This window comes from Artibeus jamaicensis, unplaced genomic scaffold (genome assembly GCF_021234435.1).
Source record: "Artibeus jamaicensis isolate MK-2021 breed Jamaican fruit bat unplaced genomic scaffold, CSHL_Jam_final contig_391, whole genome shotgun sequence".
NCBI lineage: Eukaryota > Metazoa > Chordata > Mammalia > Chiroptera > Phyllostomidae > Artibeus > Artibeus jamaicensis.
The window spans coordinates 32958190-32982406 of record NW_026521814.1 but is presented as its reverse complement, the minus strand read 5'-3'; the positions used below and the strand labels follow the sequence as shown (position 1 = coordinate 32982406).

Here is a 24217-nt window from a genome sequence, read left to right as displayed (position 1 = left end):
CAGAAAATCAGACTGCATGGAATTCTGACAACCAAGGACTTCAACAAACATTCACCAGATTGACGATGCCATAACACAACAAAAAGGGTTGCCTCACCCAGGCGAATACCTAAGGTCCCGCCCCCTTACAACATAACAGGTGTGCTGAGACAAAGAAATATGGCCCAAATGAAAGAACAGATCAAAACTCCAGAAAAAGAGCTAAGCGATGAGGAGATAGCTAACCTATCTGATGCAGAGTTCAAAACACTGGTAATCAGGATGCTCACAGAACTAACTGAGCTCAGTTGCAAAATGAAGGAAGAAATGAAAGCTACCCAAAGTGAAATAAAGCAAAATATACAAGGGACCAACAGTGAAGAGAAGGAAAACAGAACTCAAATCAATGATTTGGAACAAATAATCATCCAACTGGAACAGAATGAAGAAACAAGAATTCAAAAACATGAGGAGAAGCTTAGGAACCTCTAGGACAACTTTAAATGTTCCAATATGCGAATGATAGGGGTGCTGGAAGCAGAAGAACAAGAGCAAGAAGAAAACTTATTTGAACAAATAATGAGGGAAAACTTCCCCAGTCTGGGGAAGGAAATAGACTCCCAGGAAGTCCAGGAAGCCCAGAAAGTCCCAAAGAAATTGGAACCAAAGAGGAACACATCAAGGCACATCATCATTAAGTTACCCCAAGATTAAAGATAAGGAGAGAATCTTAAAAGCAACAAGAGAAAAGAAGACAGTTACCTATGAAGGAGTTCCCGTTAGCTTATCAGCTGATTTCTTAAATGAAACCTTGCAGGCAAGAAAGGGCTGGAAAGAAGAACTTATATATATGAGCCATGGACATGAACTAAAGGGGGGAATACTGGAGGATTGGAGGGTGCAGGGCAGAGGAAGGATAAAGGGGGACAATTGGGAAAACTGTAATAGCATAATCAATAAAATATACTTAAAAAAAGAGAATCAGGGGGCAATAAGTTTGTTCTTATTTGGATCAAAGCTGGTTTCAGTGTGAAGATTTCAGTGGTAGCTATGGCAAGAGGTAATCTGCTGTGAGAGTCCATCTGGGCCTTTGTCCTGTGAGATCATATATAGAATCCTATTCTCAAATTTCAGTAAGGGTGTCATGGCTAGTAAGAGGAAGAGTCAGGATTTGTAGTGAGTTTTGATTCTAAAACCCCATCTCTTAATTATTAAAATGGTTTTTTTAGAGGTGAAAACTTAGGGCACTTGAGAATATACTCTGGCAAAAAAAATTAGTCATTTCTGGTCTTAGAAAATTGGCAAACATTCATGTTGACTCTAGAAAATTGTTTTGACTTCTGTTTTGAAATGTGCTTTCAATTTTTCTGTGTAGGGTATTCAAGTGGCTCGAACCCATGAACTGAAGCCCTACGTCATATTTATAAAGCCATCTAATATGAGTTGTATGAAACAATCTCGGAAAAATGCCAAGATCATAACAGACTACTTTGTGGACATGAAGTTCAAGGTAAGACACAGAGGAAATGGATAAATGTATTTTTTCTCCTAGTCAGAAATCGCTGTATTGTTTCCTCAGTGTCCCTTTGTTATGGGATATAATTCCTGTTTCTAATGAATAATGCCCTTATAATTTTTTTCTGGTTACAATTTATAAATATTAAAATAAAGTTTAATAACTGCTATAATGCTACTCCTATTTTTCCTTCTCTTTGGGTGGTCTAGATCTAAAATAAGACCCCCAAATCACAGTTTGCAAACTCACACAGAAACTGGGTGTGCACAAGCCTGAAATTTGTATTTAAAATGAATTATTTTACAAAAGCATTTGAGAATTTACTTTTAAAATGCTTTGGTGGTCCTGAGCAGTGTGGCTTAGTTGATTGGGAATCGTCCCACACAGCAAAAGGTCTCCAGGTGAAGCCCCGGTCAGGACACGGCTTGGGCTGTGTGGTTCCTGGTTGGGGCATTTACAAGAAAAACCAGCTGATATTTCTCTCCCTTTCTTTCTCCCTCCTTTATACTTTCTCTAAAAACAAATAATAAAGTCTTTAAAAAGAATAAAAATACATTAGTGAATATACCTATCTGATCTATAATTTGAGGTATCTTTATACATATTTCTAAACATAAAATATTTTATTAATGATGCTAATGATGGAGGGGCTAAGCCAGGTGGAATTAATCAGAGAACTCTTCCTAAAATAGGTGATTTCCCACCCACCAGTTTTATATATGTATTTTTTCATTAAATTCATTTAAATATTTTGTCATAATATATATTCAATAAGGTGTATAAATCATAAGTGTACTCCTCAATGAATTGTTACGCCCAGATAACCATTACCTTGATTAAGATATTACATTGATTTATTTTTTGTATGTGTGGTAAATAAACTAAATAAACCACATAACATAAAACACAAAACTTACCATCTCAACCATTTGTAAGTATATGTCAGTAGTGTTAAGTATATTCACACTGTGAAAAATACCTCCAGAACTTTTTTTCTCATCAAAATTAAAAATGTCACATTTGAAATGTGTGACAAATTTGCATCCTATCTGTGCATAGGGGCCAGGCCAACCTCTGTATCTTGCCAATTTTAGTATGTGTGTTGCTATAGTGAGCATGAGATATCTTTATATTACCCTTTATTACTTTTAATCTTCATATTTTTTATGCTTGTTCTATGAAAGCCTGATTCTCCAATTTGCATTTCAGATATTGGAGTCCATGGATGTATTTTCTGAGTCTGAGTCTATGGGCATTTAAAATTAAAATTATATTCTCATGTCTATGGCAATCTAAACAAATTAACAAAATTACATTTGGATCATGAGTATAGATACCTTGTAAAGGAGTATTGCCACACGATTTCAGTGCCTGCATTTATTTGTTTATGGTTGCATTGGCAACAAGTCATACTGTTGTAAGTACAATAATATCTATGATAGTATTGTAGTATTGTAAAATACTATTGTATTATCATTATTGAAAAATAAGAAAATAACAGTATGAATTTAATGCATTAGTGCCAAGTGAAGGCCAAATGACCTTCACTGAATGAACATTCAACAATAGTAGAAATAGATAATACTATAGGTAAATTAAGTCATCATGAAGTATAATCTAGATATGCCAAATTCAATAGAACATGTCATACCATTCTCGTGCTAAAAGTGACCATTTTATATCTGCAAAATATTGTCATTCTTATCAATTATATTTATTTAAATGTTCACCTGAAATTTATCTTTCCCTAACTGGTGTGGTTCAGTGGATTGAGCACTAGTCTCTGAACCAAAAAGTCACAGATTGGATTCCCAGTCAGGGCACATGCCTGGGTTGCAGGCCAGGTCCCTAGTAGGGGGCATGTGAGAAGCAACCATACATTGATTGATGTTCCTCTCCCTCTCTTTCTCCTTCCCTTTCCCTTGGTCTAAAAATAAATAAAATCTTTTAAAATTTTATGTTTAAGTTGTATTTATATTTAAGGGGTAAAATTTTGGGGGGTTTTATGGTTTATATATATGGTTTGAGAGCTTCAAGTGTTTAGATAATAGGATAAGATAACATCGTCCAAATGGGAAGTTGAGAGGATTGGTCTGTCTACAAACTATTACTTAATTTTGTAAAACCTTGACCAGGGAGACATATGTAAGACTAAATACAGAAATACAGGTTTTGTGATTTAAAATAGAGGACATTTATTTGACTTAATTTTTAAATAAATAGTTTGAAACTGAATGTAACAGCATAAACTGCATATTATTTCTACTTGTCTCATTAAGTTTGTGGTATTTGTATTTTTCTGCTTCTCCTGAAGGATGAAGATCTACAAGAGATAGAGGATTTAGCCAAAAAAATGGAGACTCAGTATGGACAGTTTTTTGATCACGTGATCATCAATGACAACCTGCAAGATGCATGTGCCCAGTTGTTGTCTGCAGTTCAGAAGGCTCAGGAGGAGCCTCAGTGGGTACCAGCAACATGGGTTTCTTCTGGTACTGAGTCTTAAGGGCTTCTGCTTAATGTTGGAGTTTTAACAGTGTTCATCTTACAGAGCTCTGGAACAGCTGCAATTTAAAACAGCAGCATTTGCCCTATTATAATATATGCAACTTTAAAAGTTCCGCAGTTTAATTACTCTTACCTGAAAAAAATATTTGCATTGCATGCTTATGCAGAGTTATCTATTTGGCTTTTAGAGGAAAACACTTGTTTTCCTTTACTTTTACAGCATTTGGCAGAATACGAGCAAGGTCAAGTCACTGAGTTTAAGAACCTTTCACTGATTTCATATAGTCTTTGTACGATTCAGATAAAAAGCTTTCATAAATAAAATAAGTAATATCTAATTTCAGAAACTGCATTTTGCCTCATGAAATTTGTTTTATGAAAATGACTTGTAAAAAGTGCTTACTGGACTACTTCAACAAGAAATGTGGGTTAATACACCTAATTCACATCTAACATCAAAACCTATCTATACAAACCACACTGCCCTCATCATTTTACACATCAGGTTACAAGAAAAAAGTATTCTGATCAGCGCTGCAGCAAATCATTAATCTTCCTGAAAATCAGTATCTACTTTTATGCCTAAATTAGGGCAGCGCAATGAATTTTAGCCCTAGAGACCAATATCTGAGGAAACCACAAGATGAGGATGTTATTCCAAGAAGTCTTGTTTTTCTTCTCTAGGTCTGAGACTTCCAGTCCCTGCCCCTGTATCTACTGCATTTTCTCCATATCCAAGCCATCCCGCACCCTTAACTATGAAAGGGGGCATGCTTCAAAATATTTGTAGTTTCTTATTAAAGCGAATATTATCTTTAAAAAATCAAACAAAAGGAAAATTAGGTCATTTTTAATGAAACATAGTGAGGCCAGACCTGATTTTATGTGATGCTTCTCTGAGAAAAAAGGTTTCCCAAGGGGTAAGAAAGTGGAGAAAAATCAACACCACCCCCACCCCCGACCCTCGCCGCTTCCGAACCCTAACTGAGTCCTCCCTTGGCGAAGAGAGTGCATCCCAAACTCTGAATCCTGGGAACTCCGGGCGGGGTGGAGGCTGGCAGAGACCCAGTCCCCGGGGCGGTGGCCCAGTTAGCAGCCACAAAGTTCCCGCCTCCCGCATGTCCCAGAGGCCGCGGCTTCTCGGGGAACTAGGCTCGGGCTCGCGGCGGTTGCTCCGAGGGAGCCCACCGGGGACAGCGCCATGAAGGACCACTCCGGGTTTCCGCTGGAGGACCACCCGGTGAGCAGTGAGCTGCAGGTCCCCCAGGAGCGGTTGCTGGGAAGGAGGGTGCAGCTCTATTGCAGCAGCTCCCCCTGGGGCGGGGCCGACGCCAGCAAGCTGGCGATGAAAAGGGGAGAGGCTGGTTGGTAGACTTGCGCCTCGGGGAGAGGCTGGCTGGTAAGACTAGCGCCTCGACCCCCTACGGCTTGAACACGGATGGATTCGAGCCAGTGCTGTAACTTCATCCCAAAGCAGAGACCCGAACTTCCACAGCCAGGAGTGCAGTTTCCCGGGCCTGGTTGAGCATGTTGCCATGGTGACGCCTCCTCTCACTGCTGCCCGGGCCTCCGCGGATTCCGCGCTGCCAGCGAGGAAATTCCGACTGACTCCTCCCGGAGGGCATTTACCCACCAGGGAAAGAGATCGCTTTTTGCCATCGGAGAGTTTTAATCATGGCCTTCTCACGTCTCTCGAACAAATCACTTGGGAAACCATGGAGAAAACCGTGATCACTCCCCCACGCTTTCTAGAATCTCCCTTCCGGACTCCACAGCCACGACTCCAACGCCCCTTGTCCGCTGGGGTAGAACAAAACGCCTAGGGAAGGGTAGATATTCCCCCCTTGCTCGCTTGCAAAAGGAAGGGGGCTGCGGGCGCAGGCCTAGGCCGCGCAGCCCGTTGACGCATTGCGCCTGCGCGCGGGCCGCTGGGGCAGGTTTGAGCGCTGCGGGGGAGTTTAGAAAGAATGGGAAAGAAGCAGGTGGTAAGCGAGCTTTAATTACTTTTAAGTTATTTGGATTTTGTGTTCAGTTGAACCGTTCTATTTTCGAGAGGCTTAAAGTTTGAGTTTTGGGATAGGTGATTCGCGATTTTTGCGAGTCTTTAAAATGTGTAGTTGTGTGAACTGAGCCTTGCATAGAACGCTATTCACAGCATCTTTAGAACAAAAGCGCTGTCATGTAACTACCATACTTTCCTTGTTGTAATTTTGGTAACTGGATAGTGTTAACACAGCCTGCCTTGCCTTCATCTTGTAGCGTTTATGTTAAAACACATTTTAAACGAATGGATTGCTAAACGGGACAGCTGCAGAACTACAAGAATGTCTAGAATTTAACCCTTTTGAATCAGGGATCTCTGCAAGCAGCATGAGATATTTGGAACATTAAAATAATTTCTAGGCATTAATATTAGTATTTTATTTTGAAAGATTCCAGAATGCTTCTTAACTATAGTCTCACTGAACTGCAAACACGACTCTTCTTATTCATGGCAAGTGCGGCAAGAGTCTCCCCCTCCCCCGATTCTTTCTGTCTTGAAATGCATTCTTCGTCCTGTATTCAGAGCGATCTTTTCAAAAAGTATGTTACTGTGTGGCTTAGAACCTCCATTGGCTTCCTACTGAATTAAGACAAATTCTAGATTCCTTCCCTAGGTCTTCTGGACCCTAATTAATTTGGCCTCTGCCTACCTACTTCTCCTTGATAACTGCTGCAGCCTTACTCCTTTTACCTGGAACACTCTTAAGTCCATTCGCTCCTAAAGGCTTTTGTATTTGCTTTCCTTTGTCACAAATGTAGGCTGTTTTTAAAAATCACTTTTCAGTTCAGATATCTGAGAGAGACTTTTCCTAACTAAAGTAGAAACCCACATCCTCCCCCACTTATTAATATATATATAGTATGTGTGTGTATGTGTATATATATACTTAACCACTATATATTAACATTATATTAATATATAATATCAATAATATAATTAATATATAATATTAATAATATTATATTAATATTATCGATATATTAATATTATAATATTAATGTATATTAATATATAGTATGTGTGTATGTATATATATATACTTGGTTAAGTATATATATAAGTATATATATATATATATATACTTAACCACTACAATGTAAAGTTTCATGAAAGCAGGATCTCTTTGTTTTATTCATTAATGTATCCTCAGTGCTTAGAACAGGGCCTGGCCTGTAGATAAAAAGGCAAACAGAAGGGAAGGAATTTTATATGTAATTTAGAATAGGTAGACGAAATTTAAATATGGCCCATTTGAGAGTCATTGATTTCACTGATGAACAGGGTAATCAAAAGATTTGAACTACCCAATGTAAAGATGCTCTAGGCTTTTACTTACAAGTAATTTTCTTCTTTTCTCCATAGCGTCCTCCACGAGCCCTTCCACCTGTGCCAAGGTAAAAGTAATTTACAGTAACTTTATTATTTTTTCAATTGCAAAATGAATATAAAGTGAAAAATTGACTACCGTTGCAAAACTAAATGCTTCAGAAAAGACTTTTCAAAATTTTTAGTAAAAGCCTTTTTAACAGTTTAATGGTGAAAAATTCATGAATCATTAGGATGACAGTTATAGTTAAATGTTTAGTTTCAAAGCCTGAATGTCAGAATAATGGATCCATTCTAAATGTTTAAGTATCTTGTTTGTCAGAATTCTGACCTTTTGTTTGCAAGAATAGTTCCCTCCAAGTTTAAGCTGATTTTAATCAGAGACAAAGAGTTCTTAATCTACTTAATCCACTTTATTCATAGGTCCTAGGGAATATGTACATGTAGATTCAGAAAATATTGGGGTTTTTATTTACAGTCTTATTTAAAAAGACTATTTGTAAATAAACTAATTTGTAAATTAGCAGACTTTTTGTGAAAGCTAATTCTATTTGAGATTTGTAATTATTTAACTCAGTTTTCAGTCTGACAATATAATAGATTTCTAATTAATAGAGTTTTCTTTTTGTCTTTGCCCTGTTAAATTTGGTCGGTGTCATGTAAAGTGATATTAAAGGTGAGTTAGTTCACTGTTAATGTAAAACTTTCTAAATGTAGTATTTGATGTTTAAAAGTTTAATTTATTAATGTTTCTCTTGAAATTTAATATGAATGATATAATGTATAATACTGCACTATCTTTTTATCATAATAATCTATGGCACCCTTTTAAAATGATTGTTAATAAATAACACTGTTATATGGTTGATATTTGACCTTAATAATATGATAAAAGTATAAAAGCACTCATCCTTGAATGGAGTCTTCCAGGTCATAATTCTTGGCCAGTTTGTAGTTCTGTCTTAGAGATCGCATCTTCCTTTGTCTCTTTTAGTCAGGATAGACTGGATTATGCTACACTAACCCCCAAATCTCAATGACTTAATATCATGCAGGATTATTTCTGGTTAGTGCAAAGTCCACTGTAGCAACAAATCAGGGCATTTGCCTGTTACTACCTCTTCACTAATGATGGCAGTGATTCAGTCTACTTCCATTTGTGGTTCTGCCATCTTAACATGAGGTCTCCCCAGTTGCCACAGCAGGGGAAGAGAAAGCTAGAGGGTTTCTCACTGGCTCTTTCAATGCTTAGGCCTCCAAATGACATCACTTCTCTCACAGCCTGCTGGCCAGAAGCAATCATAGGCCACACCTAAGAGCTAGGGGGATGGGAAGTGTAGGGTATCAGATGACCATCTGGTGAGCACACTTTGTATGTCACAGTTTCTAACTGTGTCAAAGTCTCTGACTTTTTTCATTTTCTTGTCTTCTTCCCCTATTAGAAGTTCCCATTTGGTCGTTCCCTGCATAGGATTTTAGGCAGTCTTTTCTGCTGTTCTTTTTGTTTTATAGATGATATACCGCTTAGTCGTCCTAAGAAAAAGAAGCCAAGAACAAAAACCACACTAGGTAAGAAGTTGTTCTTTGCTGCATGGAATCTCAAGTTTTTCCAGGACTTCAGGCATGATAAACTTCACAGATCAGGGAGAGTCAAGTCACTGCTGCCTTGAGGATAGAATCAAGGCCACTTTGAAGCAGAGGGGTTCCTGATGGTGGTGAGGGACAAGGCAGTGGGCAGACTGAAGAGAGTCTAGAAGGATTCATAAAACAAAGGGTTGTGCCACCAATACTCTTACTTCCACTACAGTCTTGGACTCTTGGAAGCCTTTTATCCCTAGAAAACATTAAGTTGTCTTAAGCTATGATTGGTTTCAGACCCTTGAACAGGATACTGGATGTAGATTCACAGGTTCTTGGGTATGTCATTTTATTTAGAGAATCTCTGTGTTAGAGCATGAGTCTGGAGGCGGAACCTTGCCATCCAGGTATTAAGCTTCAGTAATGTGCAAGTCCTGTGAACTCCTTTTCATTTGAGTTATCCATTAATGATCCTGGATGTTCTGTCAGTAACTCTGACTCACTCATTCAAGATTCATCACCTTCAACAATAAATCAATTTTTACTTCCCACAAATTTCGGTTAATGGAACCCACCACTCTCCAGTCACTCAGGCTGGAAACCTCAGGGTTGCCTCTCACTGGTCCCTTCACTCTACTTGATGCTTCTACTTGCTTGCTTCTTCTGTGGCATCTTTTATGTCTTTTTCCCCTTTAATTTCCACTGTCACAACTGTAGGTAGTTTAGCTCTAACCTTACACTGTTAGACCTCAGCTATCCTCTTCTAACTTTAGCTATCGTGGTAGCCTCCAATATTGTGCTTCTAGCTTTCTTTCACTCTCCTTAGTCCTGCCTCCACAGATGGATGAGCTTAAAGCTTATAGCTGATTAGACCTTACACTTGGTCAGAAACTTACTTTGGAAGAAACTTTACCATCTGATTTCCTAACAGATAGAGGAATAAATGGAGAAAAAGAAAGAAATAGAGATGGATGCATAGAAAGAGAAAAACACATAGACATAAATAAAAAGAAAAGAGGTGCAAAGAGACTTAGATTCACAAAGATACTGAAATGCGAGGCTCTAAAAATGCACTCACCATTAAATATCAACATGTACATCTAGATTCAGGAAGGTCGCAGGTGGAGGATGCAATAAAGACAAGAGTTTGGAGCAGAGATACTGCTCTGTCCCAGCTGCCAGCACTTTTTTTTTAAAAGTCAGTGCCCTAGAGTAAAAGAGGATATGTTGCTAGGTTACTAAAACTGTTCATTTTGATTATTTCAGTTTTTCACTTGTCTAGTTTTGCTCTAGTTCTAAAGTAGTGGGTGATGGAGAAGAAGAGCTGTTTTTGCAGGATGGGTTGCTAGCAGTAAAATAGTAGGGAAAGGACATGTGCATTAGTAATATGATAAGATTGTGCTAAACTGCCTTCAAGGAAGCTTCAGTTATTTATCGCCATCAACAGTTTGAGTGTCACATTCACTAAATATTTGACAACATTGGACAATATCAAATTTTTGATATTTTTTGTCAATTTAATGGGCAAAATGTGTTTCAGTTTTCATTTATCTGAATACTGAGTTTAAGCATATTTTTGTTTATTAATACATTTCTATTTCTTTTGTGAAGAACATGGACATGAGAATATAGTCAAGTAAAATTCAAATCTGCCAAAATGTGTCAAAATCTGTTCAAAGACTTGATGAAGGGAGAGATTGAAATGAATGACCAAATGAAGAGATTTATAAATTATCTGTTAACCCCAGTTGTCCATGATGATGTTATCATGTGTTAATTTAGTAACGAAGTACTAAACTGTATAAAGGCTAATAATTCTTAAGGCATAAGACAAATAGGAGAATTCTCTATGGTAATAGTTTTCATTATGTTTTACTTTGTTGAAAATTCTGAAGCAGATTCTCCACCTCTCCTTCTTTTGTTCTTTGTCCTAGCTCCCACCCCTTTTTTTTTGCTCATTTTTCCTTGTTCCCTCATTTATTTCCTTTTCTCAATTTAAAACCTGAAGTTACAGGTAAGAAGGAAGGAAATCAAGATTGGGGCATAATCAGTTCTGTCGGAGAAGGAGTGATTATATAGGGAACATTCCAGTTCCATCTTTTTCCATCTTCTGAAGACTCAGTGATCTCCACTCAAGTTACGCCATGTTTTCCACTCTGTATTTCTGTAGGGAGTGCCTCTTTGGAAGGCCTCGTCCAGACTGCTGTTCATAGGCCATCTGAGAGCAGTGAGCCACCACTTAAAGAATCGGAGGAGCATGTAGAAGCTCCTGTTCAAAGAAGACAGAAGAAGACAAGGCTACCTCTTGGTATGTAAGTACAAGGGTAGGTTGTGAAAGCAATTGTGATTTCGGATATATTATTAAAAACCTGTCTGTTCCCATTTTTTCCCTCCCATATTCATTTTTTTTCTTTCTTGCTTAAAATTTTTATCACTAGAATAACTCTAATGTGATAAGTTAAGAACACTTTAAAGTGTCTCTGTTAATCATATGTGTGTAGATTTTAAGGGGAGGGGTATAAATTCAGGACTAAAATAGAAAGTATAGATCTTAATGTGTATAAGAATTTAGTATATGATGAAATGGACATTTGAGATTAGTGGAGGATGGTTGGTTCTCTATTAACAATGACATAAGGCAACAGCCAACATTTACTGAGTTTTGCTATGTCCCAGGCGCTGTTCACAAGATAATACAGTATCATTTATTTTGCCTATCAAATTGGCAGTGCTTTTTAAAACTACAAAATCCAAAAGTGTTGATAAGAAGTGGGAACACTCATATGCTGCTGCTAAGAGGATAAATTGGTGTAGCCTGTTTGAATTTATAGGAATAGAAGTAACTACAATAGCTATAGGAATTAAAGGATGTTAACTGCAATATTATTTATAAGAGTAGAAATTGGTAATACTAAACATTTAACAATGTGATCCTGGCTAAATAAAACATTTTATTCATTCAATAGAAACCAAATAACTATTAACAGGATTGTTAAAGTGACATGGCAACATAGAAAACCATCAGTAATATATTGCTGAGTCAAAAACAAAGGCTATAAAAGAGTATGTATAGAGGATCCCATTTTGTCAAATATCTTGTATTAATTTTTAGGGCTCCATAACAGATTACTACAAACTGGGTGACTTAGACCAACAGATATTTAGTGTCTGACAGTTCTGGAGGATAGAAGTTCAAAAGCAAGGTGTGCACAGGGCCATGCTCCCTCCGAAGACTCTAGGAAAGAATCCATCCTTGCCTCTTCTAACTTTGGTGGTTCTTAGCTGTCCTTGGCTTATGACAGCATAACGTCAAGGACAGCTATTTGTGCCTCTTGTTCTCACATTTTTTCATGTGTGTCACTGTTGAACTATGCAGTATTTTTTCGTATTTTTTGGCCTTGTAATTTCAAATCTTTTGTTGTGTGTTTAAAGGTGCAAATTTTTAAAAATAAATGTGTAAGACACTAAAAAAATGATTTGGCCAATTCAATTTTTTAAGGTTCTTTTGTATTATTAAAAGTATTGTACATTACTTTTCTTTTTACATTATAGTAATTTGAAAATTTACTCTTTTTGTAGAATTGGAGACTGCCTTCACCCAGAAGACGTCTAGTCCACCTTTATTACGAAATGAAAATGGTATCGATGGGGAGCCAGCTGAGGAGCCAGTCGTTCAAAAACCTCGCAGGAAGACGAAGTAGGAATTTACTGTATCTTCTAAATATTCTTCAGGGACGCTCTGATGCTTGATTTGGAGCTCTCGCCAACAAAAGCTTCTGATTAGGTCTTATAAATATTTGTAGTTGTGTATCTCTAGGTTAAGTAGTATTACAAAAATATCAGTTAAACCAGTCTAATGATAAATTTGAAAAGTGTAAACCACTGAGAAAGGTAAAATATTGTACTTAAATAAGAATTCTTAGGAACAGTCTCTAAAAAAGGAGTAACACAAATATAACATTTTATGTAATTAGCAAAAAATTACATAATAAAGATATAAAAAATTAAAGTGAATATTAATAAAATAGGTAATTACAATTTATTTTCTCATGTTAATAGAATTCAAATTATGACCATTTCAGCAACAAGTAAAAATGTGTATTTTAGCATGGGGAATTGTGACAAATAAGTAGAATGGCATGCTTTAAATAAGGACACTGGAAGTTATATAACACTGTTATTTGAATTTAGAAATGACCCTATGCTTAGTAATTGGTATATATATGAAATGATATAATTTTAAGTTTGAAAAGAACCTTACAAATCTAATTTAGTCACTTCATTGTCCAGAGAAGAAAACTGAAGCCCGCAGAAATATAGGTGACTTGTGGCACATGACAGTTAATAACTGATCTGTTTGAGTAAAATCCTAATTTTTTCACTTGAAGTCCAAGGCTCTTTTCATTCTACTTAAAGGTACCTCCTTATATAAGTCGGTAAAACTCAATAATCATCCTCCCTGATTACAGGAGAAAACAGCCAGCAGAATTGCAGTATGCCAATGAGCTGGGAGTAGAAGATGAAGACATAATTACTGATGAACAAAGTAGTCCCGAACAACAGTCCGTGTTCACTGCACCCACTGGCATTAGCCAGCCTGTAGGCAAAGTGTTTGTGGAAAAAAGCCGTAAGTGGTTCATTGTTTTTGAACATGAGTACTTTAAGAAGTATGCAAGGATATCACTTGACCTAGGATTTATACTTCTGGAAATCTGAATTAAGAAGTAAGCAAAAACAAAGACAAAAATTTATACACAGCGCTATTCATCACACTGTAATTCATGAGAACAAAAAACTGGAAATAACCTAAATATAAAAAAGCCTAGGAATAATTTCAGTAAGGTATGCTCTATGTATACAATAAAATTTGTATCATTAAAAATAATATTTAGGGAGAATTTTACATTTTGTGGAGTCTAATGAAAAATAAATATACACAAACATATACTTTGCTCTCAACTATAGAACGCACAGGACAAAAGAAGGAAATATGCCAAAATATTAATTCTGGTTGTTAATTTCTGGGTTACAGGATTTTGGGTAATTTTAAAAATCTCTTATCCTCCACCCATTTTTTTATTCTTTGTTTTACTTTAGTAGTTTTCTGCAGTTGGTGTAGGTGGTGAGTCAGATAATGATATAAATTCTATAATTAAAAACATGAGAGAACATACATGATTGTATTACCACATTAAATAAGAAGTATACCATTATAGCCATAAATTCTTTTGGACAACAGTTCTGATGTTCTGTAGCGTGCACTGCTTGTAAGACTGCATTTGCAGTGTTTTAAGAAAAGTTTATCAGAAGCATGATCATGGCCACATGTTCCTCCTGTGGATATGTGTATTTATAGCATACACATTTATGTGTATGCTATACACATAACTATACACATTTATGTGTATAGCTATACACATAAATGTGTAGCTATAAATACACATATCCACGGGATATACTTTTATAAAGAACTCATTTGAAACAAAGCTTAGTCCTAGACATTTACAATTTAGATTTTATGTAAGTTGTTTTAAAATTGTGGGGTTCTGTAGTATCCCATCTGAGGGACCTTGCCAGCGAGGTCCCTCGCTATGACCTAGAGGCTAACTGACTTACCTGGGGTCTCACAGTTGATTAGTGCAGAACTGAAACTCAGGCTTTCATGACTTCTAGTCACGTGCTTTTACTAGCATACCATGCAGCCATTTAATTTACTTCAAGATATTATCAAGCATAATCACTCAGTCGTTTTTATTCTTGCCTCCCTTAGCACAGAAACTTCCCCACTAGGAGTAACTGACTATAAAAAATATGAGTTGTCCAGAAGTTATCTTTGCTGAGGGAGAATTATGTGATGCACCTCTGCCTGTGTTCTCCAAAATACCTGGCAGCCAGGGTTGGCAAGCATGATTGAAACAGACCTTGCTGCCACCTGAGGTCCATTTTTGGGTTGGTAGGTGTATGAGGAGGGACCTCTTTGCCAACAGTGAAAGGGTAAAGCCCCGCTTACGCAGTGTTGCAGTGCTGACACTTGAACTGATACTTTTCACAGGAATCTTCTTAAAACAAGTTTAGGAAACAACCCATTTCCTTTCTGTCATCACAGAGTAGCATCTACATGCACTGGTATCTTCTAAGAAATGTAAAGTGTTTTCAAAAGTTGACTTTATTTGGTTGACATTTGAACATTAGTACTTCTAAAATCTATAAATTAGAATATTTTAGACTTTGTCATGTTAAAGGTTGCTAGATTTTTTTTAGTTGGAAGTTCGTTATTGTATTTCATTAAATATAATCAGTTTCTAAAACTGTTACTTCAACATCATTTTGGTTTGAGAAGAAAGCACACAGGCATTGTTTATTTTTCCTAAAGATGAAAATAGTGCTGTGTTTAAGCAACTGAAAGTAAAGAGCCTTTTGAAATAAGGACTGAGTCAGGGAGGATTTTTAGAGAGAAAAACAGCAAAATTTTATATTCCATCTAAGGATTCTTAAGTATGGAATAATAAAAAAAAAGACTATCAAGGTTCTCTTTTGTTAATTAATAGTTGTGTAATGTGTTCTTAGGGCGGTTCCAGGCCACCGACCGTTCAGAGTTGATAAAGACCACAGAAAACATAGATGTGACCCTGGACACGAAGCCTTCCTGGTCGACCAGAGATGTTGCGCTTTCAGTGCACCGGGCTTTCAGGTGGCTGCTTTTGCTGGACTTTTCTTAAAACAAATATATATTTTAAAGTGCTGATGTTCAATACTGGTTAATAGTCTGCCTTCCACGTAGTAAAAAGAAAAAGCATGTTTTTGTTTTTTTGTGAAATGGCAAATTTTACTCTTATGGGAATAAAGTCTTGAAATATTTTAGCTTTTTACTGTAGTAATTCACGTATAATAATAAAACCCTTTTCCATTCAGGATGGTTGGTCTCTTTTCCCATGGTTTCTTGGCTGGCTGTGCTGTGTGGAATATTATCGTGATATATGTTCTAGCAGGAAATCAGCTTTCTAACCTCTCAAACCTTCTGCAACAATACAAGCCCTTAGCATATCCATTCCAGAGTCTTCTCTACTTGCTTTTGGCTCTAAGTACAATTTCAGCTTTTGACAGGTAAGACTGTTGTGACTGTAGGTCCCACTAACTTCAAATGTTGAGCAACATCTGTCACTGGCTATGACACTTTTCAAAACAGAATTATAGGATATTGATATTATTTGACTTACTTTTAGGCCAGTCTGTTTTTGTTATTTTGGGAGGTTGGGAGTGGATATACTGTAAAAGAGAAAAATAACCCAAGTCTTAACTTATTTCAGCTTCAACTCTAAGTTCAAAATTTCTTCCAAATATAATCAACTCAAAAAGTCCCAGATGTAATAATCTAAATCACCTGAATCAGGTACAGATGAGAGTTTGGATATTGTATCAGTTTCTTAGAGTTGCTATAACAAATACAGCAAACTGCCTGGTTTAAGACAATAGCAATTTATTCTCTCAGAACTGGAGGCTAAGTCTGAAATCAAAGGGTTAGCAAGGTTCGTTCCATTACGGAGGGCTCCGAGGAAGTCTGTCCCATGCTTCTCTCCTAGCTTCCAGTGGTTGCTGGCATTGGTTGGTGTTCCTTGGCTAGAAGATGCATCACTCCAATCTCTGCCTCTCTTGTCACATGACAGTCTTCCCTGTGTATCTTTGTGTCTGGGCCTCTTCTCTCTCTCTTTTTTTAATCCTCATCTGAGGATATGGTTTTTATTGATTTTAGAGAGAGGGGGGAGGCTGAGAGAAACATTAATCAGTTGTCTCCCATACACACCCTGACCCAGGATCAAACCCATAACCCAGGCATGTGCCCTGACCGGGAATTGAACCTACAACCTTTTGTTGTGTGAGACGATTCTCCAATCAACTGAGCCACCCAGCCAGGGCAATGCGTTTCTTCCCTTATAAGGACACCAGCCATATTGGATTATGGTCCATTCTAATGGCCTCATCTAAACTTGATCACATCTGTAAAGACCCAATTTCCAAATAAATTGTAGCTACCTAAGGCTTAGTAAGAGAAAATAAATGTAGCATTAGAATAGAGAAGGAAACACTAAACAGAAAACAGTTTTGTAGGAAGTTTACAAGTTATGCTGTGACAAGAGACTTTTGTATTTTCTAGGATTGACTTTGCCAAAACATCAGTAGCAATCCGAAATTTTCTTGCTCTGGATCCAACAGCTTTAGCCTCTTTCTGTGAGTAAATAGTTTAATTTTATTTTTTAAAAGATTTTATATTACTACTACCTATAAACATTACTTGTAGATGTTTAGTAGAATTTGTATTAAAAAAACATGTTAAGCATAACTTTGATTAAATTATTTTTCAATAGAGGTTGAACTAAATAACTTAAAAGTTAATTTGTTCTATATTAAATAATATTTAACTTTTGTATTTTCTCCTTGACATTAAACAGATTGAGCTGGCAATGGCATTTCAGTAATAAATAATATTTTTTATCTTTTGGATAATTTGGAATACATTTTATTCTAAGTTATGAAAATATTAATAAAACTACTTTTAGGACCTTGAGTCAGTTACTTAATTTCTTAAGAAATTTTCTAGGTTCTAGTCAGTTATAATGAAGAAATAGTGAGCACCTCAAAAGGCCATTTTGTGTTCTTGAAAAATAATCCAGCCTATTGAAATTGATCAAATGAATTACTTTTATATTGTCATTCCCTAAAGTACAGATTATTTTTCTTCCTTAAAGTAATCTATACATTCAAAATAAACTTGGCTGTTAAAAATACATTATTAGTAATTTCATTTATCTTTTTCTCAGTGTACTTTACTGCTCTCATACTATCTCTGAGTCAGCAAATGACAAGTGACAGAATACACCTTTACACACCTTCTTCTGTTAATGGTAGCCTCTGGTAAGATCCGCAGTAGCATTGGCAATTATTGAGGGTAATAACATTGATAATGGGAGTAATGATGGTGGTAACACTGATAATGGGAGTAATGATGGAAATAACAGTGGTAATGGGAGTAATAACACCAATAATGGTAGTAATGATGGTAATAACAGTGATAATGTAATAGAAACATGTAAAAGAGTAGAAGGATTAGAATGGTATCATTATCTACAAAAAGTAATAAAGGCCCTGTTTTTGTCTCCAAAAGTGTGGCAAGAAAATGTCTATTCCTTTAGTTAATGGATAAGTATTGTTACGAACACTTATATTTTTAATGAAACGTCTTCTTTTAACAAATCTGTTTGAAATCTCTTTAAGTTGTGGTTTTAAAATATGTCATTACACAAGGAACTGGAAGAACCCTATACCCTTACCCCCAGTCCAGAGCCTAATACCCAAGAATAGTGATGACAGTGAGCAGCTGGGAGAGGGTAGGAAAACCAGGCAGTGCCAGAAAGAGAGCAGACCAGGCAGTGCCGGCCTCCTCAGCAGTGGCCAGCGCTGATGCTAAGAGGAGGCTGACATTCCAGTTTGCAGAACGCAGAGGGGCAGTCTTTTTTGAGAGAGTGACTAAAGGCATGAGGTAAAGAAAGAAGAGATGCTTCATGAAGAGTGGGTAACAACATAGTTGGAAGGTAAATTTAGAAAGGTTTTTGGCAACACTGAATTTCCATTGATATCAGTGTACAAAGCACATCTGTTTAGAATTCAATAATAACCTTTGAACCTTTGTTCTCATGATATATAGTCATAATATATATGTTATATTTTATAGGGTATCATTTTATTTCATTCTTTTGTTATCCCTGTAGATGAAGACTGCTGTTTTTAAAGTTTATTAAATGGGTATATTTTGATATATGAACAAAAATAAAGACAGTAATAAGTATTTCTGTATCTTTAGGGCAGCAGGAGCTGAGGAACAGGTTCTGCAGCCATGGATCGTGGTGAACCTGGTGGTGGCCATTCTGGTTGGATTATCTTGGCTTTTTTTGTCCTATAGGCCAGGCACGGATCTTAGTGAAGGTATTAAAGAACACTGAGCCCTGGCTGGTGTGGCTCAGTGGATTGCCTTCTGGCCTGTGAACCAAAGGGTCCCCAGTTCGATTCCCAGTCAGGGCACACGCCTGGGTTGCGGGGCAGGTCCCCAGTATGGCAATCACACACTGATGTTTCCCTCCCTCTCTTTCTCCCTCCTGCTTACTCTAAAAGTAAATAAATAAATAAACAAATTTTAAAAAGAACAAATAGTATGAACATATAATGAAATCTTCTGTAATGATTTTACAAATCTTTTAATGGCTATAGCTTATAGTATTGTCATAGCAAAGACGTAGTTAAAGTAACAGGAAAACAGTGACGGTAAAGTGGTGAAACAGTATCAAGAGAAACAGGGAGGAGTGTCTGGGAGGGTGGGAATCTCGAAGCACTGAATGAGGCCTTCTGTGGCCCTGGTGCATATTTAGGAGGTTTTCTTTGGAAACTTTTGAAAATTTTATAGAACATTCTTGCTCTTAATTTCTCCTATTCTCCAATCAAAGTATTTCTTTATTTTGTTTTATTTTTTTATTACAGTTTACTTTCGACATTACTTTGTATTAGTTGCAGGTGTACAGCACCATGGTCGGTCTTATACTTCACAAGGTCAAAATACCTTTTAATTTGAAATAAATCATCTACATAGCCTGTCAGATGCATATTAGAGTGAATTACTCTTGCCTCTTTTTCTACTCTTAACCTTTCATTGCTAATAAAATGTTTAGCAATCTTACCTTTAGTGCGCCCAGTGAGGTGAGACTTACTAATCTCTAGTTCTCAGACTCCTCTTGGAACCCCTGCAGGGCAGGAGCCGTATTGACAAACTTCGGCACTGCTTTAGGAACTGCTAGCTGTCTGTAGTGCACGTTGTATTTCATTGGTGAATGTTGTACGATTTCACACTTGAATCTCCATGATGGTTTCTAGACTTTGGTTATTACTGTGTTCTTGATTGTTAACATTCTGAGCATTTAACTGCAGTTTGATCATCTGATTACAAACTGTCTCAAAAGTCTTAGAACTGAGACATTTCCATTTGTAAAAATCAAGACAAAAAATGTAATCTTGTATTTTCATTTATGAATGTACCTTTTGGTATCATTCTTATGTTGCTTCACTAAATATCCTGTTGCTTTATTTCTTTTGATATATGTAAAGTATTTTTTAAAATCTTCTTAGGGTTTATGTATTTTGCTGTCTTCTTTCACTCAGTATAGTTTTTAGTCATTCAAATATATTTTTCATTGAATACTTACATCAGAAATTTTTATTAGGTTCCTAAGGTTTTCTTTTTAAATATTTCTTGGTATTTTAATAAGTTATGTATATATGCCAAGTAATAGTTTAAATATAGAAATGTCAACTAATAATATTCTATACTGTAGTTGGGACTGAGCTGGTTTATGCAATATTCAGTCTAAATGACAAAGTGTATGTTACTTACAAAATATTTACCGAATCATGCTCTCTTTTAGGGTCATGGGAATTATATAACATTTTATTTCCATGAGGCTAAAAAGTTAATATAAAATGGAAATGCTAATACCTCCCTTATAGAATCATGATGATTAAATGAGATAACACATTTAAGATATACCGGCAAACACCTCATTTGTTAGTTCCAGCTCCTTCCTCTGTATTTGTGCCCTACATTGTAGGTTATCATGACCACTGTAGAATTGGACATTTCAGCTGTGTGATGATCCTGTATTCTCCAAGTGACTTAAATTTCCTGGCGAGCATTATTCTATTTGCTCCATTATATATTGTTTTATTTTCCAGGGGTTAACATTACTTAAAACTTGAAATTCTTTATTTTTACCTTTTGAAAAATTTTAAATGCAAAACTTGTACATTCGTCAGCTCACCTTTTAAATCAGATCTTACTATCAAGAATTTTTTTAGCTTAGGATTTTCTATTATTTTCTAATATATATGTCAATATGTCATATATATTATGTCACTATTTTAAAGGGTTGCTTATAATTAAACTATAAAAGTCTTTTTGAGGTACTGGGAAACCATTTTAAACATGATCTGTTCATTTCCTTTTCCAGAGTTGATGTTCTCCTCTGATGTGGAAGAATATACTGATAAAGACAAAGGAATCAAAGCCTCTTCCTAACACCAGTTCACCTTCAGAGGAATGAAATCCGAGGATTTAGAATTTCTCTCATTCTTGCTTTTAAATGTATTTTTGTAAGATATGTACAGGTATATTTGGAATTGACTTTTTGATTATATAATACTGAAAAAATTCTCAAGATTATGGAAAATGTTGAAATTGTATCTGTAACTTATACCCATTCATTTCGATAGCATTATTATCTTAATGACAAAGAAGATAATGAGCTAGAAACCAGTAGGTGAAAGTGTTTATTTCCTGTTCTCTCAAGTTAAGTGCATTTATAATCATTAACTTAAAAAGCACTAATACAGAAAAAGCTGTAACTTTAGTGTTACAAAAGATGTATCAGGTTTAAACATAAATTTAGGAAATAGGGAAGAAGGGGGAAAAAAGGCCTTCATTATTTATTTTTGATGTCTCCTTTCTGAATTAATTGAAATATGAAATTTGTCTTTTTTGAAACAGACTTAATGGTTGTGTATCATGTAATGAGTATAATGTAATATAATTTGGTTTGAAAGATGCTTCACTTTATGGTTAATAAAGAGAAAATGTATCTTTTGCATTTGAAAAGTCTTTTAACCGAACAAGTTTACTTCCCTTAAAACCTGTATCAGTGGTTCCCTTAGCTGGTTGCACATCAGAATCGTTCAGGGAACTTTAAAAACCCAATATAACAAAAGAGAAGCTGAGCAGGCCAAGAGCTCAGGGAAATAAAGGAGAGGCCAAGTGAACTTGTTATGCTAACAATCAATTGACTTCTAACAAGAAATATGAGTAGAAATTCACTGTACCTATTCTTAAGCTCTTTATCAGAGAGATAAGCTCTTTATCTTTGGTTCTTGAAATTCACTCTTGATGAATCAAGAGTGATCCTGCACTGGAAGAGGTCGCTTCAGAGCTGTATCCAGTGGTGCCTTGACTGACATGAAACTCTAAAACCGAAGATAATAATGCAACTCTGAGAAAGGTGTCTCAAAGGCTCTGGAGTGCATCAATAAAACTTGGGCCAGCCCTGGGTAGCAAGCAACTGAATGTTGTAGCAAAGAAGAGGGTTGAGAAATTGGTGATACAAAGGGATGGCTCTGAGTTTGGTGTAAGCATCATAGTAGAAGTATTTTGCTGTCTGCAAGGCTGGAGTTGCTGAAAAGGGAATTTCCCATGCTGTCACCGAACTGCGAATCCACAGGCATCCTGCCAGTTCCAGCTTTCACTGTGATCAGCGATGGTCTTCATGCTGGCAGCAAGCTGGCAGGGCAGCGGTTCATGATGCCCCTTGTCAGCAGACTTCAAGGAAGCCACGCTTATTAGAGCTGAGGCTTACTACACCTGGACAATGTCAGCAAGGAGAAATACGAGAAAACCAATGTGGGGGATTGTGGTAGGCAGAATAATATCTTCCAAAACTGTCCATGTTCCAATTCCTGGAACATTACATGGCAAAAGGGATTTTGCATATGTGATTAAGGTTGTGAACCTTAAAACAGGGAGATTATCCTGTAGTATATGGTGGATCCAGTGTAAATACCTGAGTCCCTAAAAACAAACTTCCATTGTCATATGATGATGAAAGAAGGGTCAGAGAGTTGTGATGATTGCTTTGAAGAAAGAGGAGGGGGCCACAAGCCAAGGAGTGTGGGTGACCTCTAGAAGCTGAGAACAGCCTTTGGCTGACAGCCAGCAAGGAAATGGATATGAACTCCATCCTATATCTTTAAGGAATTGAATTCTGCCAACATGCCCAAAAAAAGGAAACACACCTCCCCCCTCCCCGCGCCCCAGGGCTCCAGTAATTTAGCCCTGAAACCTTGGTTTCAGGCTGGTGAGACTGGTGTCAGATTTTTGACACACAGAACTGTAAGGTAGCAAATGTGTGTTATTTAAGCTGCAATTTGTGGTAATTTGTTGTGGCAGCAATAGAAAATTAATATTGGGTTGAAGGGGTTTGTTCCCACATTTTAGAAAATAGAGAAGCTCTGGAGCTGTTGTGAATGCCATTGGGAAAGCTGGCTACATTGATAATGTAACTAGTGTAGGCATAGTTGCCTTTGAGTTTTCAAGTCTTGGCAGTATGATTTGGACTTTAAATCTGAGTAGCTGGTGGATCTGCATACATTTTCATCAAGGAACATTCAGTAGTGTCTATCAAAAAACCTTTGGCCACAATGATGGGGAAAGTTGGAAGAGGTTCATTGCCAATGTGTATTTCCATGATTGGCTCAAAATCATTTTCCTCACCTTCCTCCTCTCATCAAGTGTTGGTACAGTGACATACTTAGAAGAGTGTCTTAGGTGTCAACAGACAAGATCCCCGGTGGGTTTTGAATTTTTGGGGGGTGCAAAATAAAGTGTTCAGTAATTAATACCTATGCCCCCCACCACCACTCCCCTGAAGCAGAACAAAACATATATAGGCTCCTGGGCCCCAACCCCAGAGATTCAGATTCAATAGAGCTGAGGTAGTGCCTGGAAAACTACCTTTTAGAAGGATACCTCAGGTGATTGTGATATAGCCAAGTAGACTAGCCGGCATCTGGGACCTCTGACCTATTCGCAATCTATTATGAAACATAAAGCCTGGATTGAAATAGATGACTTAATCTTGGTCAAGTTGCTAGGTCTGTGTGAAGACAAAAACAGAAAAAGTAAAACATGGTACCTACCTTCTAGAAGCTCATAATCTAGTCAGAAGACAGGTATGGGAGTTGAATCTGGGAAAATATTGTACTTATAAATTGAATCATAGAGTGCAATCTTTTGAAATTAGCCTTTTCTACTCTGCACAATTCCCCGGGGACTCATTGAGGGGACAGTGTACGGAAGTGGCGATTGATATTTTAAGTCTCCCAGAAAGAACTGGTGCAGCAGGAAGGACTTCTGATGGGTCAAGCGGCCAGTCTGCTCCTCTTATTAGCGAGCAGGCTGGTGCTGGAGGAGCCTGGCTGCCCACCAGTAAGGGAAACTGAAATGACCCTCCCAGGTCGCCGAGCTCACACGACCACGAAGTGAGCCCTGCACAGGAGCCTCACGACACGTGGGCGTCACGCAGTGTTGTAAGCGGTGCGTGGGGGGTTGGAGGTGGGGGCGGGGAGCGCGCGGGAAGATAAGTTAGAGGGCTGCGCCTGCGCAGTAGCCAGCCGTCGGTTAG

General features: G+C 37.1%; 2 protein-coding genes and 1 pseudogene across 5 annotated transcripts in view; all 3 read left to right on the top strand.

Annotated features, from left to right (window-relative positions):
• Positions 1-4311, top strand: part of MPP4 (MAGUK p55 scaffold protein 4) — a 41539-nt gene extending 37228 nt beyond the window's left edge. For all 3 annotated transcript variants that reach the window (XM_037153458.2, XM_037153460.2, XM_037153459.2), the window contains 2 exons: positions 1355-1489; positions 3810-4311. In XM_037153458.2, the coding sequence (XP_037009353.2) occupies positions 1355-1489; positions 3810-4001 (327 nt within the window). In that variant the 3' untranslated portion in view covers positions 4002-4311. The remainder of the gene's footprint in view (positions 1-1354; positions 1490-3809) is intronic.
• A 795-nt stretch (positions 4312-5106) lies between these two features.
• On the top strand, positions 5107-21634 carry TMEM237 (transmembrane protein 237). Of its 2 annotated transcripts, none has more exons than XM_037153465.2 (13): positions 5107-5243; positions 7410-7441; positions 8039-8049; positions 8886-8942; positions 11122-11259; positions 12531-12648; positions 13421-13578; positions 15519-15642; positions 15864-16055; positions 17104-17177; positions 17768-17861; positions 18808-18929; positions 20999-21634. In XM_037153465.2, exons 1-13 carry the CDS (start codon positions 5205-5207, stop codon positions 21064-21066), a joined length of 1227 nt encoding a protein of 408 aa, XP_037009360.2. In that variant the 5' UTR covers positions 5107-5204; the 3' UTR covers positions 21067-21634. The 2 variants fall into 2 exon arrangements, with proteins under 2 accessions (XP_037009360.2, XP_037009361.2); XM_037153466.2 differs by lacking the exon at positions 5107-5243 and adding an exon at positions 5956-5988.
• Positions 21210-24078, top strand: LOC128627399 (alpha-enolase-like; annotated as a pseudogene).
• Positions 24079-24217: the final 139 nt, after the last annotated feature.

What these genes read in the sequence shown, in the direction of transcription:
- TMEM237 (XM_037153465.2), top strand. Translation starts at nt 5,205, where the DNA reads ATGAAGGACCACTCCGGGTTTCCGCTGGAGGACCACCCG. An exon ending in TTCCGCTGGAGGACCACCCG is followed by an intron (nt 5,244 to 7,409) that starts GTGAGCAGTGAG and finishes TTTTCTCCATAG; the next exon opens with CGTCCTCCACGAGCCCTTCC. An exon ending in AAGAACAAAAACCACACTAG is followed by an intron (nt 8,943 to 11,121) that starts GTAAGAAGTTGT and finishes GTATTTCTGTAG; the next exon opens with GGAGTGCCTCTTTGGAAGGC.